This window comes from Natator depressus, chromosome 2, assembly GCF_965152275.1.
Source record: "Natator depressus isolate rNatDep1 chromosome 2, rNatDep2.hap1, whole genome shotgun sequence".
Taxonomy (NCBI): Eukaryota; Metazoa; Chordata; order Testudines; family Cheloniidae; genus Natator; species Natator depressus.
The window spans coordinates 186014903-186031924 of NC_134235.1; the positions used below are offsets into that span (position 1 = coordinate 186014903).

The 17022-nt window shown below is 40.9% G+C and overlaps 2 protein-coding genes across 8 annotated transcripts in view; one reads left to right on the plus strand and one right to left on the minus strand.

Annotated features, from left to right (window-relative positions):
- Positions 1-9437, plus strand: part of ACAD11 (acyl-CoA dehydrogenase family member 11) — a 62661-nt gene extending 53224 nt beyond the window's left edge. For all 3 annotated transcript variants that reach the window (XM_074945558.1, XM_074945559.1, XM_074945560.1), the window contains 7 exons: positions 656-722; positions 1770-1855; positions 2074-2145; positions 2746-2900; positions 5199-5315; positions 6365-6474; positions 8920-9437. In XM_074945558.1, the coding sequence (XP_074801659.1) occupies positions 656-722; positions 1770-1855; positions 2074-2145; positions 2746-2900; positions 5199-5315; positions 6365-6474; positions 8920-9034 (722 nt within the window). In that variant the 3' untranslated portion in view covers positions 9035-9437. The remainder of the gene's footprint in view (positions 1-655; positions 723-1769; positions 1856-2073; positions 2146-2745; positions 2901-5198; positions 5316-6364; positions 6475-8919) is intronic.
- Positions 9438-10698: 1261 nt separating this feature from the next.
- DNAJC13 (DnaJ heat shock protein family (Hsp40) member C13) overlaps positions 10699-17022 on the minus strand; it is a 101080-nt gene continuing 94756 nt past the window's right edge. For 3 of the 5 annotated variants that reach the window (XM_074945551.1, XM_074945550.1, XM_074945549.1), the window contains 3 exons: positions 16742-16885; positions 15589-15688; positions 10700-11567 (listed from right to left, as the gene is read on the minus strand). In XM_074945551.1, the coding sequence (XP_074801652.1) occupies positions 11470-11567; positions 15589-15688; positions 16742-16885 (342 nt within the window). In that variant the 3' untranslated portion in view covers positions 10700-11469. Of the gene's footprint in view, positions 11568-13216; positions 13329-15588; positions 15689-16741; positions 16886-17022 lie in introns of all 5 variants that reach the window. The other 2 variants (XR_012638252.1, XM_074945552.1) reach the window with 2 other exon arrangements.

A 17022-nucleotide genomic window follows, 5' to 3' on the forward strand; every position in this document is an offset into this window, starting at 1 on the left:
AAGGAGAAGGGTCTCTGAGTAGATCATAGTGTGGGAGCAGATCTGTTGAGAAGCCATTTTTTAGTCACTATTGTAACCTAGATCCATATAATCCATCCTAGAATAATCTTTTGGAGTATCCATTAAATTTTTGTTTTTCTATCACACAAACATATATCTAATAATGCTGTGGATGGCTCAAAAGACTACTGATTTATTTTCAGATAAGAATTCCCATTGAGTTTATTTTTGTCTTGAAACCAGAACAAGGCACTTTGAATGGGGAGAAAAGTGTGTAAAAAACTAGCTGTGCTTGAAAGGCAGCATCTGGCGTGAGTGAGTGAGTGCTTGCCTTCGTTATTTGCTCAGCTGCAAGGGTGATGGAATTAATGTAGACTCCCTCTTCAAGCACCTTGTTTGATCTTTTTCCTAGAAAAATAAAAAAGAATGATGAAACTGGATCCAGGGCATTTTCTGTTTGATTTTTTTTTCCATGTTAATCAGGTGATTGCACTTCCTTTTCTACACAATAGCCCAGAAACAGCATAGATAATAGATTACTCACTTTTGCCATGGTTACACTAAAGAAACACTGTAAGAAGTTGTTCTGTGAAACTTCATTAAATTACTTCCCTAGAGAGATTTTTATGTGAAAAGCGATTTCTTGTTTTTTTAGGGGCGGGGAATACAAATTGCAAAGTCGCAATTGTGATGGCCAAAAATAAAAATATTTCTGCATCCAGGTAAGAATTAAATGGTTACTGAGACATTTGTTCAGGATCCAAGCAATGAGACCCAAAGAAAAACCCTATTTATTGAACCAGCCATTGCTCACAAAACCTTTACATGGAACAATTTTAATTGCATTGGTCAGTTAGAGTTGAGTGTGGTTTAGAAATGGAACCTTAGGCCATATATGTACCCTCAGAAATCTAACTGACCAAACTTCAGAATTTCTCAGATAAAGAGTCCAAGTCATAAGGTACTCTTGATCTGTATGGGTTGGATCAAGGACAACATATGGCCCTAATGTCTTTAATTCTCCCTTCAGCCTTTTGAAAATGTATCCTCTAAAATCAACATCATGAATACTCACTTTTTAAAATTAAAGTCTACCACCAGACCTGGTTTACATTTTTAATTCATTAAGTGTATTATTAAAGCATAACTAGAGGAGGGAATGGTTCTATGAATATTAATAAAGGCAAAACTATACACAGAAAAAGTAAGTGCAAGAATCAAAGGCCTGAATCCTGCTCCTACTGAAGTTAATGCCAAAACTCCCATTAACTTAAATGGGGCAAGATCGAGATGCCCGTATATACGGAAAAGTTAATTTAATCAAGGGGTTTAACCATTCGTTCATACCACAAGTTCTGAAAGCAGGGAGTATTTCTTCAGTCTTCTCAACCCAACCATTCCTGATAAAATGTATTGTATTTACATCAACATCAAGCAGAGAGAAAAATATGAAGGCATCTATTTTGATGCTTATTATAAAACCTTAGGCTCTCACTCAGGGCACACACCTTCTGTCTGGCACCCCTCTATGAATGTTGGAACCCGATGTCCAGCTGCCCAACCCCTCCCGGCGCTGGATTTTATCTTCATTTCTTCCCTCCTCCCCCCCACAGTTCTTAAACACAGCTCTCGCCTGCCTCTCCACCCATATGTGTAGCACAGGAGAGGACAGATCATACCAAACTTTTTAAATGTTGTACTTTTTCTTTTTTTAAATCTAAAATAGCTGTTTGAGATTTCTCCTAACCTGTTACTTTTGTCTTAATCAGGAACAGACAGCACAGTATGATCATAGTTCCACTGGACATACCAGGCTTGAAGCTTATAAGACCTCTTTCCGTGTTTGGCTACCTGGGTAAGGAGGAAATAGTAATTATCAGCTACGTTTGCATTTGTATTAGCCTACTCGGAATCTCAGGAGTAAGAATTATACTATAAACATAAAGTACTAAAGACACTATTAGAATGCATATCTAATATGAACATCAGTACTGAGCACCTGTAATTTGCTAGTGAATATTGGCTAGAATCAATTTTATACATGGATATTTTGCTTTTTCTTTGTGTGATTAGATCAGCCCCACGGTGGACATTTTGAAATACATTTTAATGAAGTGCGAGTACCGGCCTCCAATTTAATACTAGGTGAGCTTCACTGTTAACTGTTCTTTGAAAGTCACTGCAATGATACTAACTTTAAGTAATTGTGTCCTTTTTAAAATCTGATGAAAGTTGTGATGAATAACCTTCCTAGGTAAGGAATATGCCGTTAAGTTTTTGTTCTTCCTTTATCTGTTTTAGATGTAAAGACAGTTTTTCCAGGAGCCGCCTCTTGGAGAGAGAAGTTCATTCTCGACAGTAGTGTCAACAGGGGTTGAATTGGGCCAGCACACAATCCCTTAGCTGTACTTTTCTGCCTCAAAACATCTCCTACTAGTCTGCAGAATCTGAGTTGTCTCCTCTTCATAGCAGAAAAGCATCCACTAATTGTGCTTCATCTGTTTCCAACCTATTGACCTTTTGCTTTTGGTGTCTGTTGCTTTGTGTGAGTACATATAGGTATGAAATAATTAAAATGGTTACAGTGCTGCAAAATAATCTTTGTAAAGAAGCTCCTCTCTAGGGTAGCAACAGACAATACCTGCAGTACGGCCACTGATTTTCTTCAGAGCAGAAGTGCACGGTTATTTGAAGCATTGAAATGAGTTCCGCGCCATTTTGTTTCTCACCTTTCTTCTCACGCAGGTGAAGGAAGGGGTTTTGAGATCGCTCAAGGTCGGCTTGGGCCAGGCCGCATTCACCACTGCATGAGATCAATAGGTGTGGCTGAATCGGCTCTACAGATAATGTGTGAGCGTGCAGCTCAGAGGGTGACCTTTGGGAAGAAACTGTACCAGCATGTAAGCCACTACCTCTTTGCCTAGTTTGCTATGAATACCCCTTGGCTTAGCTCATGTGGGAAGCTTGGGACTCTAACTTCCACAGTAACAGTCACTCTAGAAAAGGTTGAGATGTCAGACAGCATTACCCATAACCACCAATTCCCAGCAACTCTGGAGATGCTGTAGGTTAAATATCCTGTCTCAAATAGGAAAGAAAATATTAAGGTTGGGAGAGTCTCCATTTTGATTGTGCCAAGATCTGCAATCTGAGTGAATTCCTATAGTTGTTTTCCTAACAAGTACTAAAGCCCTGTTCATTGTATTTAAATACACATTTTGGAGCAGAGTTTTGGCTGGTTTTCTCTGATCAGCATGGACCAGGACTCCAGAGGCAGAGCAGGTCTGCAAACCCTGGACTTGTTTTCACAGGCACAAATTTGATTCGCCATTATTGGGCACTTAGATGTCTAGCCTTGACTTGTGGGCCCAATCAGAGACTGGGAACTGTGTGATCGTAGCCATAAAATAACTTCATTTTTGCCAGTGCAAATCAACGTTAAGGCCAGGCTGAGTATTTGGCCTGATCTGCCAGACATTCCTTCCTGATAGCGTTGGCCTGTTTTGCTACGTCTGTAAATTGATGTGCTGCAGACTCCCTTTGCTTGGCAGACATCAAGTATTTCTGGGTCTCAGCCAAGAAGACACAAATGTTTGTCTGCCTTTTCATAAAGTAAAGGCCGGGAAGAAGGAAGTGAAGTGATTGTAGCAGATTCTAGAAAATGTTTATACAGAACTGATATAATTAGAAATAGCTGTATAAACATCTTGGCACATCACACGAAACAATTAAACACAAAATCAAAGTACCACCATTAACATCTCAAACAGTGGAATTACAAAATGCACACATTGTCAGAGTCCCTTTCAAATAAACAAACAAACCGTTAGGCTTTGTCTAGAGTGGCAAGTGAAAGACACAACTTTTGTCGTTCAGGGATGTTAACACCCCACCCCCCCACCCCGGAAAGACAAAAGTTTTGCCAATGACAAGCACCGGTGTGAACGGCACTTGGGTGGCAGGAGCGCTCTCCCCCCCACAACACTAACATGGCCTTAGAAGCATAGACCTAGAAAAAAGATTGTGGGGGAAAATTATTGGGCCAGATCCTCAGCTACATTGACTTACACTAACTGAGGCTCTGGCCTGCTGAGTTCGCAAAAGGTGCAAAATGGAATTTTTATCATTTTGTAAGTGGCCCAGATGCTGTTACTTCTGAAAGGTAGCCTCATACAGGAAAGGTGTTCTGAAAATAGCACAGAAGGGCTGCTATCAAGGTCTTAAATGACTGCAAACAAGCTGCGATTGTGTAGTTGACCATAGTGGGACTAGTAATACACTGGCAAAAATAGTAAAGGGCAGATACACTAAGAACCACAGCACAACTGTCTCCCTAGGTCGTGAAGCCCCGCATTGCTCCCCAGCCCCCCCAGTTTGGAGATAACTAATTGAACTTCATGGAAGGACTTTGCAGGGAGGTGGTTTGAATGGGTAGTAATAGCAAGGAGAGGAGGTGCAAATAGGGCAGAAGTAGACAACACTACCAGAGCATGAGGAGAGTGGGGAGTCTGAACAGCAAGCAGGCAGGTGCACAGAGCCAGAGCAATGGGAAGAGCCAAACAAATGAGGATGGGAAGTTGTGTGGTTCTTTTTTCTCTCTTTAGATTCTAGTATAAGAACAGAACCACAGCAACTCTGAGGCTGGATATTGCCTGTCCCATCCATGAAGAGACACTGCTGTCTCTCTGTCCACTTTGGCCTTGGGCTTAAGGGGTTGGTAGCTGGATGAGAAAAGCTTTTATTAGTTGACTGTCTGTCTGGTTAGTTTTAATTTATGGTTTTCTCATGTGTAGAAGAAGTGGGCTGATTTTCAGAAGTGCTGAGTACACACAAATCCCTTCAAAGCCAGTGGGAGCTCAGTACATTTCATGATCACCCCACTTCTATCCAGGAGCCTTATTTAAGCATCCAGCATTGAAAACTTTGCAGGTGTATAGCTGAGAGAGACAAAGGGTTGTTCTGAAAACCCAGATAATCTTTCATGGTGGGGCTGGGATAGCTCAGTGGCTTGAGCATTGGCCTGTTCAACCTAGAGTTGTGAGTTCAATCCTTGAGGGGGCCATTTAGGGATCTGGGGCAAAAATTGGGGATTGGTCCTGCTTTGAGCAGGGGGTTGGACTAGATGACCTCCTGAGGTCCCTTCCAACCCTGATATTCTATGATTCTATGCCCACAATTTTCTCTTTATGTCTCTACAGGAGGTTGTTGCCCATTGGATTGCTGAAAGCCGCGTTGCTATTGAGCAGGCCCGATTGCTTACACTGAAGGCAGCTAGCAGCATTGATACCAAGGGCAGTGCACAAGCAAGGAAAGAGGTAAGCGGGGTTTGTTTATTTTTTTGGTCTTTCAGAGAAAAAAATAAAGTAATAAAGGACCCACTCTCAGGATTTGCTCCTATCTTAATAGAGCTGGTGGAAATCTTTTGATAAACCCCAGCCTGTTTATGGAAGAGAACACCTTCACAGAAAATTCAATTTTCCATTTTTTTAACGAGATTTTTTTCCGGTTTTCAAAAAAATGGCAAACTTCCTGTGTTTTGAAAAATAGAACTTGGGTGGGTTTTTTTGTTTTGTTGTGTTTAATTTCCTGGCAACTCCTTGCCTTTCTCCAACCAGTTCTGCTTAATAGATTTGACCCAGTGAATCCAGCAAAAAAAAAAAAAAAAAAAATTGGAAATTCTGTGGAAATTCTGAAATCAAAGTGTCACTTAATTGTCTTAAATTTGTGCTCTCTTGCTCCTCCTGTGCAAAAGCATGATATTTTTGGTCACTACTGTTTGTTAGCCACTTAAAACAGGTTAAAGAGGTCCAGTCACTAATGGATATTGGTAATCTTTTACCTGATTTATTTATTTGTTTCAGGTGAAAATCATTACTTGTTAGTCTAAGCCTAAAGGTATAAATGGGGTGGAATGCATTTGGATGGCCTAGAGGATAAGTACAGAATCTTACTCTCTAAAGCCACAATCCTGCATGGTGCAAAGCACCCTTCCTTTCTTTGGGAGCTAGCACCTTGCAACAATTATTGAATATAGCCCAAATATATGACACACTAGTCCAATTTCTAGAAGTGTCCCCATCACAGTTGGCAGTCTTTGAGAGACCAAGAATTGAGTGTGTCCAAAGGCTTCTGTAGCCACTGAGGTCATTCCTGAAGGTCAGGATAAAGTTACATTAAAGATGGAGTAGAAGCTTGCAATGCAAAATCCCTGAGTTGTGGCAAATGCACAGCTAGTTGCAATCCAGCTCTTGGAACTGGGCCTGTGGAAAAAACAGAAGCAGAGCTGTGTGAAAGTCCCATTTTCCTACACCCCTTGTGGTGGAAAACTCCTACATTCAGGTTTGTTTTTATTTTTTTAATACAGATAGCTATGATCAAGGTGGTTGCACCTAGAGCTGTCCTTAAAGTGGTGGACTATGCAATCCAAGTTTGTGGAGGAGCTGGAGTTTCTCAGGATTTTCCTTTGGCTCGTATGTGAGTAGGAGAGAGATCTATCCCATGTTTCTAAAACTAGCAGTATTTCCCCTTTCTTGTCAAACTGGTTAAAATGAGCTACATTTCAGGTGAGATTGAGCAAAATTCTGCTGGGACTGGAGCTGGGCAGTTTCTTTTTGCAAGTAATTTGACCAAAAAAATGCAGAACTATGTGAATTTTTATCAGATTGTTTTGACCACCCCAAAATTCTCAAAATGGTTTAGTAATGTCAAAAACATGTAATTTTGACCTAACCTCAATTTCGTTCAGGCATTTTCAGAAAAGCAAATGACTAGATTTTTAAAGTTTGGGGTGTGGGGAAGATGGCCAGCTCCCTAATCGCCTTTAGCCCAGGGGTTAGGACAGTCTCATGAGATATCGGAGACCCTGCCTGCTGAGGGATTTGAACTTTAGTCTCACATTGCAGCAGGGTGTCCTAACGACAGGGCTCTGGGTCATTCTCAGACTTGTGGAAGCTGTTTTACTTTAATAAATAATTTAGTATTAGAACAGGGACTTGAATTTAGGGCTCTCACTGAGGATATGGGAGATGTAAGTTCAAGTCCCTACTCTAGTGACTGTTTATAAATAAGTGAAACACCTTCAACAGGAGAGACGGAATGACCCGGAGCCCAGTGACTAAGACATGTGGCTGCTCTTTTGATTTTTGACAAACTTAGAATTCCATTTTCGGTTTGATCCAAAATGATTATTTTTTGCAACTGCTAGTGAATGGAACAATCCATTATCTGCCCAGCTCTAGCCCTGCTGTACTCTTGCACCTCCATTGAAGTCAGTGGGGCTGCATCTGAGAGCAGAATTTTGTCTCCTGTACTCAAAGGTGTTATTCCACACCTCAGAGTAGAGAGGTGGTATACAAAATAAATAACTTAATAGTCCCTTCTGGTCTTTAGTGATCTAGTCAGACTTCCTGCATAACACATACTGTGGAATTTTGCCCAGTGATTCTTGCATTGATCTCAATAACTTGGATGAACTAGTGTGTCTTACCAAGACTGGATCTTCTGATGACTCAGTGCCAATGAAGTGCAAGTGTTACTGGCAAAGTTTGGATAAACACCTCCATTACAAGACATAGGCCCAGGCTACTCCTGTTTCAATATCAACATTGCTTCTCTCATAGCTGGCTTAGATTTGTCAGTTTGCTCTCATCTATGGGCCAAAATACAGTTTTGATTCCAGAGGCACACAAGCCCCACTGATAGTGATAGCTGTATGGTTTGAAAATAGAACAGTGCACTGGAATCGGGGTTCATATCCCAGCTTTCCCTGTGATCTTGGGCAAGACACTGTTTCCACTCCCACCCTCTGTTAATAAGACAGTCCCTGCTTCAAGACCTGTTTGTATAATATCCATCACCATGGGAGGGAGCCCAGTGCCCATGGGTCCTCCAGGTAGTACTGTAATACAACAAAGTGCATTTCTAGAGTTAGAAGTGAAACTTAAGTGTAGTTCTCCCCCTCTAAGGGCCAGACATGAGGTTGCATGGCCAATCCCAGCTGGCTTCTGCTAAGGGGCTGTTTAACTATAGTGTAAGATGCTGGAGGGTCCCAAAGTACAGCCCAAACCTGAATATCTACACTGCAGTTAGAGCCCCTTAGCCTGAGGCCAAGTCAGCTGGCAGGGGCCAGCCCCTGGTGGCTAACTGCAATGTACACATGCATGTTGGTGCTGGTTCAATCCCCTAAAGGTCACTACTTCCCCCCACCCCCAAACATCATCCATGATTTAGGACCTCTGTCTGCCAACATAGCATCTATTGCTTGAGGTGAAAGGACAGAGCCAGTAGCAGACAAGTCTAGAGCTGACCAACATGGGGACTAAACAGCAGCTAGCCTGGCTACAGATATCATCCCAGGAAACTGTAGCAGCTGGGTGTAGTGAAAAGGATATGGTACTTAAAGTTGTAGAATCATTTACCCTTCTATTCCTAAACAGAGCACCAGTTAACTTCAGGACTCTATATCTGAAATCTCTAAACAAAAGGCTGCTTACATTACAGTAAAAACTGAGTCATCTAGGCAATTCCCAGAGGAAGTGGAAAGGCTTGCTTCCTAAATGAGTTTGATGCTGGCTTTTTCAAGTGCTCCAATCTTGTTAATGTACAGAAAAGCTGCTGGCTTCATGCATGGGGTTCCTAGCTGGATTTAGTCTTGAGGAAGAAGTTCCAGCTTGGATTGACTAAGAATGTCTCCTTCCCCAGAACCAGTTCTGTTCAATCAAACAGTTCTAGCAGCACAAGGTTCCTTACTTCATGTATTAAGGAGACATCCTACTTTAGGTTTTTATTGAGACGACATGTAACTATAAAAGAAAATCTTAAGTTGCATTTTTTTGCTGTCACATTACCAAGCTACACTATTAAGTGCTGGCACTGCAAGCTCTAGAATCCACACTAATTTCAGAACAACTTCTTATGCAGGTTTGCCTTTATTCGGACCCTCCGAATAGCTGATGGGCCTGATGAAGTTCACCTCTCAGCAATTGCAAAACTGGAACTACAGGACCAAGCCAAGCAACTGACCTCAAAAATGTAATAGTTTAATCTAATCATCCAATAGCATTACTTCAGTTTTAAAAGGAACCAGGTTTTTAAATGCTTCTGAATGATTTAGAAGTTTGAACTAAAGTTACCTATATTGTTAATTTTCTACATTCTACAGTGATAAGTTTAATAGTACAAAGGTAACTTGGATTTGTTTTACTTAGGAGGTACCAGTGTCCTAAGCTGCTAAATATTTTTCCAGTTAACCTTTCAGGGCACTAGCCTGAAGATTACTTTATCAAGCCCTTAGTTCTTATGTCACAGATGCTGCCTATAGAATGTTAGTTTATTTTCTGAAATGGTTTAACTTAGGGCACTGCATCCAGCTAAAGTGTGTAGTTTACTGTTTGAGATTTTAAGTGTCACTAATGCATAAGTCTGAATAAAAGATCTCTCCAACAGTCCAGTGCTGCTTCTTTACAAAAGGAACAGTATAGAGGAAGACTCCATTTCTTCTAGAGCATTCCTAAAGGCAAAAATCTTAGAAAAGTGCTTGTACCACAAGCCAAAAATGCCTTAAATCTACAGAATGAGCCAGCCTGCCACTGACAAGTAATAACTGTCTCTACCCTCTGTTAAATCAAGTTGGGGGGCGGGGGGAGAAATTAAGGAAACAAGAGAAAGCTCTTGCTTGCTCTCAGATGCTAGCTTTGTTCTGGCTGGTTCTGAAGAAACACTTTCTGCAGCTCTTCAGCAATGTAGTGATAGACAGGCATCATGAGACACTGAATATTGATTTTACTACATATCACTTAACATATCAAGGTTTAGAAGGAACTGTTAGGGAGCAAGTGTTGCAGGCCACACATCTGTCCAGAATGTGGGTATTTATTCAGCACAGCTGTGCAAAGCCTCCATGGCTGCTATTTATGCTCTGCTAGCTTGATGAGAGGCAGAGGAATCACACCCAAGCTTATAGCAGAGAGGTAGCCATCCCCTATGCTAGGTGGGCAAACTATAGCCCACAGGCCCATCATGCCTGTCCCTTGAGCTCTCAGCCCCTCCCCACAGCCTCAGCTTGCCAGGCCACCAGTACTCTGGGCAGCAAGCTCCTGCTGGGCAGTGCAGCTGCCTGACATGATAAGGGGACAGGGAAGGGGGGGGTGGGGGAGAGATTGGATAGGGGGTGGATGGGTACATGGGACAGGGCAGGGGCCAGGCTCTTTGGGGAGGCACAGCCTTCCCTACCTGGCCCTCCATACAGTTTTGGAACACTGATGTAGCCCTCAGGCCCCCCCAAAAAAGTTCACCCAGCCCTGCCCTATGCCCATGGCATGTGTCTTCAGTAGACCAGACTGACCTCACAAAACCATACCACTGAATATTAAAAGAACAGATTCTTTCCTCATATGCACATGTTTACATAGAAAGGTAAAATTTCATCCATTTTTTTAGTTATGGCTATGATACTTTACCCAGCTGAACTTTTAACAAGAACATGCAAGGTCAGTGTTGCTAACACTGCGAATAACTGAGGTTATGCATGGTCTAATCCACAGCTAAACACTATCTCCACAGCTCCAGGCAAAATACTTAGAACACACCAATTCAGTACATTTTCCCATCACACAAGAACACCCCTCTCGCAGAAGTACTGTCTAGCTGGCTGCTCTAGAATTCTAACCATTTCGAAGGAAGAAAGAAACATTCCATTAAAAGAACAGCTTTGTCTCATTAACAAGGCTCTCAATTCCCTTTATTTTTAAAATTTTATGTACATATGAGTGATCTGTATAATGTACATTCAATATAGAAAGTTTTTATATACTGGATAATGTATAGAACATTTCACAATTACACTAGGTTCTTACATACCAGGTTAACATCATTTTTTTAATTTTTTTTTTTTTGCTGAGTGTTTTCAATTTGGTAAAGCCAGTTATACATACAAGTCTCTAATGCAGTTTGATCTCAGGAAGATAATGTTAATGATTAAGGACATCAATGAACTGGTGCAGGGACAAACCTCTAGTAAGTCATGTTCAATGAGACTGATCATGTCAGGAGCAGAGGAGGAAAATGCCATTAGTGGGGATGGTGGGGGTCAAGTGACTTAGCCCAATTCTTCTGGACTGTAATTCAACTCCAGTCATGCTAGTTCATAAAATATAAAAACTAGGAAAAAGTTGTTTGATTCACAGTCTTGTAAACAAATAGAAAGGAACAAAATGTGCTTACGTACAACAAGAAAAAAATTCTTGTGTACCCATTTGGGCTGATCCTTAGCGTGCTTTTTATGTTACAACGTGACAGACGCACTGACTTTTTTCCCCTAAAAAAAATATATTCATAGAAAAAGGAATAACACTGTCAGGAAACAACTGGAAAGGCAGTAAGTTCATTTCAATGCATCAGAGGGAGGAAAGTGCAGTTCCTCATCACTGGCCAATCTGCCTTTAAAAGTCTTTCATGGGTATTTCAAATCTCTTAGCTGGTATCTCCCAATTCATTGTCTACAGGGGGTGGTACACTGGGCATTACAGAGGATGTCGTTCCTGCAGTAAGGTAGCCAGCAACTCCAGGGCCTGGTGGGGGGGAGAAACAGAAAAATATTGATAATTAGTTTTAATATAATCAAATGGCTGTTCTCCACACTTATTATTCAGAATCACTCGTGTTAATGTTTTCATCTTTGAAAATACTGAGACAGTTTGACTGACCTTATAGCTGTCTCCTCATTAAGGTTAACAAAATCTGTTTTATGGTTTCTATTTTTAAGACTTGCCATCAGGAATTAAGGATCAACCTCATTCATATCTGTCCATCCCCAGTCACTGTAGTATGAGAGCCTAGGAAATTCCTAGGATTTGTGCTTAAGGAAATAGAAGGTGCCTAGGGCTTGGGGTGGCATGTTCATATATTTGAGAGTCTGAGGTTTAATAAATCTAATGTGCTGTGTATCACTAGACAACAAGGAACAAACAAAAAACCCTGAAAAATCAATTCCAGCCCAATGGAAGAGAAACTGACAAAATAAAGTGACCTAATGATAACTAGTATTCAGATATTTTATAATTGGATACCCTCACTCTGGCATTTATGCTTTTGGATACAACTAGCAGGAACTCCCATACTTTGGGGGGATAAAGCCATTAAACCGTCTCACTAGCTGGCAACGTGTCTATCCCTGTTGAGATGGCATAGCACAACTCCTAGTGCTTCTCTTTCACTTAAAAGGCAGAAAGCATTCAGAATACGAGCAGCACTGCCAAGCCTGAAGAAAGTGAATATTAATGTTCCATCTCCTCAGAAGAAAAGGAAGGTCCCTGTAATTCTTCTCTGAATCAGAGTTTAACAGATCTGCACTCCTTCTCTTTTAACAGTAACCTTAGTCTACAGTGGATTTGTCACTAGAGCTTGAATCGAAAGTCACTGCCACAAAGACTAAATTTTTCCATATGAGAAACCTGGACTCACAGGTAGGTACTGGGTGACTCAAGAATAGCAGCCAAGTAAGGACGTTACATTTTTATGACCCCTTTTGTGTCTTGAGGTGATCCAAATGCATCATACCCTTCATGAACCTTGTGAGTAAACATAGGTAGAAAGCAGTCCACTTTCATGTTCATGAAAAGTTGATCTAAAAGCAAAATCAACTGGAGGATGAAGTATGCAGAGTACTAACCGGTGAAAAGAAGCTGGTTGTAGGGCAGGGAAAGTGTAAGGATCCATAGGGATTTTTTCAAAACAAAAACCCTACAAAACCCCTGCTACTTAGGGATTTCTGAATAAAGCTTAACTCCATTACTGTATATATACACAAGGTATACTTGTTTCACAAACCAATTGGTGGATATATACCTTAGCTTACTGGCACAAAGCAGTGGACTGGACTCAAAATCATGTGTGAACCCTAACAGATTCAACATACTAATCCAATTCACTTGTTCCTCAAATATTTTCCCCAGAAATATTCCAATAAATTCCTTCAGGAATGGTTTAGTCTATATATTTACATCGTCATTCAACAAGGTATCTTCTCTAGGAGGAGCGAGTTACAATTTTTGCAACAGTAAGTACAATTGCAGCAGTTTAATAGTCCATATAGTATTTTGCAATATTTTGAGGAGACTACACACTTGCTCCTATTGCATAGCATGCATCTAAAAGAGCACATAAGACAGTTACTAGGAATGCAGTGAATGGAACATGCGTTTAGCAAAATGATATCTACCTGCATTAGAGAGCTACACAGAAGTTAGCAAGCTGCCTGGCAGAGCACATCTAAAGCCCACTTCTGAGGTGAAGGGGACTGCTACCAGTTAGAAGGGAAGGAGAAGAGACACCTGAGAGAAAAAGAAATAAGCAAGGGAAGTTGTAAGGGAAGTGTAGACAGCGAAGCAGTTTGAAGCAAAAGGTAGGGCAGAACACTGTCAGCCCTGGTCTACACTACAGATTTACATGACTAACTACATCGCTCAGAAGTGTGGAAAATCCACACCCGTGAGCAACCCATTTAATCTGACCAAGCTCTGTGTAGACGGCGCTATGTCAACATGGCTACTGCCTCTTGGAGAGGTGGAGTACCTACACCAATGGGAGAAGCTCTCCCATGTCAGCACAGGTAGCATCTTCACAAAGCGCTACAGCAATCTAAGTGTAGACAAGTGCGGAGTATAAATAAAGAAATACTCAGTTTATGGTTAGATTACCATTTCTACAGTGTCTTCCCTCCTATGATCAGAAAGCACTTTACAAGCATAAGGAATTTAGCCTCACTCCTATCATTTAAGAATCGCCCAATGCTACAAACAAGAAAGGCATAGAGAGGTTACTTGACTTGTCCAGAATCTCTCAAAGTCTGGTCATTAAGAATATAAATTGTTTGGGTCCCTCCCTCACTTCCCTCCTTCCCTCCCCCCAGCAGCTGAAGTCAGCTAACACTTATACCAAAGAAATCCCATAGTAAGTGAAATACTGTAGGACTCTACTCAGCAAAAATTAGCAAAAGAGCAATGAGTCCGTCTTCAGAAAGTCTACCAATGCATGGAACCATGTTGGCTCTGATGTCTTGCTGATAACCGAAAAAAAGTGAGAGACTGTTTATCAAATAAATGGAGTAGTGAGCGTCTAGGAAACAGCTAGACAGTCTTGAACATGGATGTGTGACTTAGAAGTGCTATGCCCTTTTCATGTAGGGCAAACAAACCACAAAATTAGGGTTCTCCTGTTCATATAATGGTATACCCCTACAGCCCAACAAATGCTAAGAATCTGCTCGTAGGCCGTAACATTCTTAACCTCAATTAGCCAAAAGGGCTCAGTGAGCTTTATCTGGAAATATGATCAGAAATATCAGAGCCTTTCCTTTCTACACATTTGTCTTTGTGTGTGAATAATCTAGTCAGTATTACTTCACAAGTAAGGGCTGATGACCACATGCAGGTAGAGAGAGAAGGTGCGACTATAACTCTGTGCTTATCTGGGGAGAGGCATGCAAGTTCCCTAGACTGTGAGGAAAAGCTTAGTAATACTTGACTTGAGAAAAGGCTTAATGAAGTCCTTCAAAATCAGAAGTCTTAAAAATTAAACTCTCACACAAACCTTTTGGCCTTTCCCTCAGTTTTAAATAATTTATTTTAGTGGAGAAATTTCATAACAGTGTTCTAGGTTGCTTTTATCAGCAATCAATAAGAAACCTGTTGTTACAGCTTGTAAACAGTTTGTAGGTTATGTTGAAATGTTAATCATCAACTAAAACTGAACTCATTGTTTGTTAAATAAAATAAGCTTACCTTCGGACTCCATGAAGGAAACCACAGTATAATACAGTATGCCTTATCAAAATGAAAAATCTAGCCATGCAAGTTTCTCAAAGTTTGAGCTCTTCCTACCACAAAGTTACAGGTCTCAGAATACAAGTATGCAGCTTCAGCATAATTTTGAGCTAACATGAGTCAATAAATTAATCAAATGTTTGCACAGTGTGAACAGGTAACACCATGCTTCTTGATAAACCCAAGTCAAAGGCTAAATCTGCTTTTGAACAAAGTGATGTTATTTGAAAAATGGAGAATAAAACCCATACACTAGAAGTGATGAAGCCATAATGAACTGTGCTCTTAGGCACTTATGAGAACTTTGCCTGTGATATTTAAGTACAACAGCCAGCTGGAGCTGGCACACACTTTAGCTGTACCACCACAGAGCACTGTGAGGACTATTTGCTATTGGTAGGAAAATCTGCAAGCATAAGAAGTCTTACAAAGCCCATTACACTAAAAACCATAGTAACTAATTTCTCAGAAATACATGTTCAGATATGTGCCAGCCATGGGCTAACAACAACAGAGATGGCCTACCCATGTCAGCAGAAGAGATCAAACAGTATGAAATGAAAAACAGTACTTCATAGTGTTAGCATAGTGCAACGAATGGTCACATGATGGCAGCAAAACTTTGGAGGATAAATAGAGGCTGTACCCACCACACCTTAAAACAATAAGTCAAGTATCTCAGCTCTATTCAGGCATATTTCAAGGTTCATTTGAAACAGTAGCAGTGAAGTGAAGGTTACAACTCTGATCTGAAATAAGTGTTACTGACCTGTGAGGTATCCTACTGTTTGTGTCTCAGAAATGAACAAGTCATGTTTCTGATCTTTGAAGGCACTCCACACAGAGGAACGAGACAGGATTTCATTTACCTACAACATAAAGAGCTGTAAGTGTCTACATTTAATAACTGCTTACAGTAGCTGGATGGAAACATTCCACTCTTTACTAAATGTGGTAAGGTCAGTTTTTAGACATTAACTAGATCTATAAAAAATGAACACTTAAGTATCCAAATAGGCATACACAATCCTAACCCAAAACCACAATTATTACATAGGGTAGGTAAACAGTTGGTCATCGTTTGCGTGGGGGTTGAATATACAAGCATGGATATCCCAAGAAGATTTAGAGCTATCAAACAGCTTGAATTTCTCCCTAGTGCTTCTCTTCCCTCACCCATTCAGTTGGTCAACAGGGAGAGTAGAAGCAATCATAGCAGCCTCCTGCCTCAAATGCCAGATAGCTTGAGAAGCAGAACTGTTGCCTTGCGGCAGATTCAGGGCATCAACCTGGATAGTACTTGACAGTCTTGAATGAGGATGGAAAAAAGGGGCGCAGGACTAACTGAACCAGAGGGATGTATGAACAGGATTCTGATTTTACTATTGCGGTGGGAGTGGAAGTGTACAGTCTCAACTGGTCAGAGGAATCTGTGTTACTTGGACAATTTATCTTTTAGGTCTCAACTCTAAAGCATTCTCTGTGCAGAGGAATTTTCAAGAATCCAAAAAGTTTTCAAGCTGCAGTTATCCAGATACTTTACTCTTTACCCACTGCGAACAGGCTCCGAGAACACCTGTGCATCAGTCTTGCCTATCTAATTTCAGATGTCGTCAGCCTTCACTGGCACTCTAGGCCTCTCAAACACTATTTCTATACTTTATCCGGTGGCTTACAAATCTCATCCTCTGCTCCTGATCTTCCCTGCATAGGAAGATATGGATTGACTGACTCATTAAAAGCTGTGAATCTGGGATACTCTGCCACTTATCATAAACCATTAGTTGACAGCTTAAGCACTTCAATAAAGGTTAGGCCGGGAGACATGCTCTCAGGTGTACTGGTTCAAAACTGTATCTCTGTATATAACGATTAAGCTTTCTCAAGCCCAGCGATTCAGAACATTGTTAGTAAGTACTTACCTGTTCTCCATACTGTAGGCTGTGAGTCATAGACTTCAAGGTTTTAACTATCTGAGCCTTCGTGGCTGATGGGCTTTCCAAATTTTCAAGGCCAACACCTTCAAGCAATTTTAGGAGATACGGAACCAAATCTGCTTTCAAGGCCTACAAAGCAAAATTATTGGAGATACTTAATACAATGGACTTTGAGAACACTTGAATTGAATGGAATTTTACCAGTGTTTGATTGCTCACTTCACTCTGCTTTAGAACAGTTGTTGCACGAATAAGTTTTTTGTCTT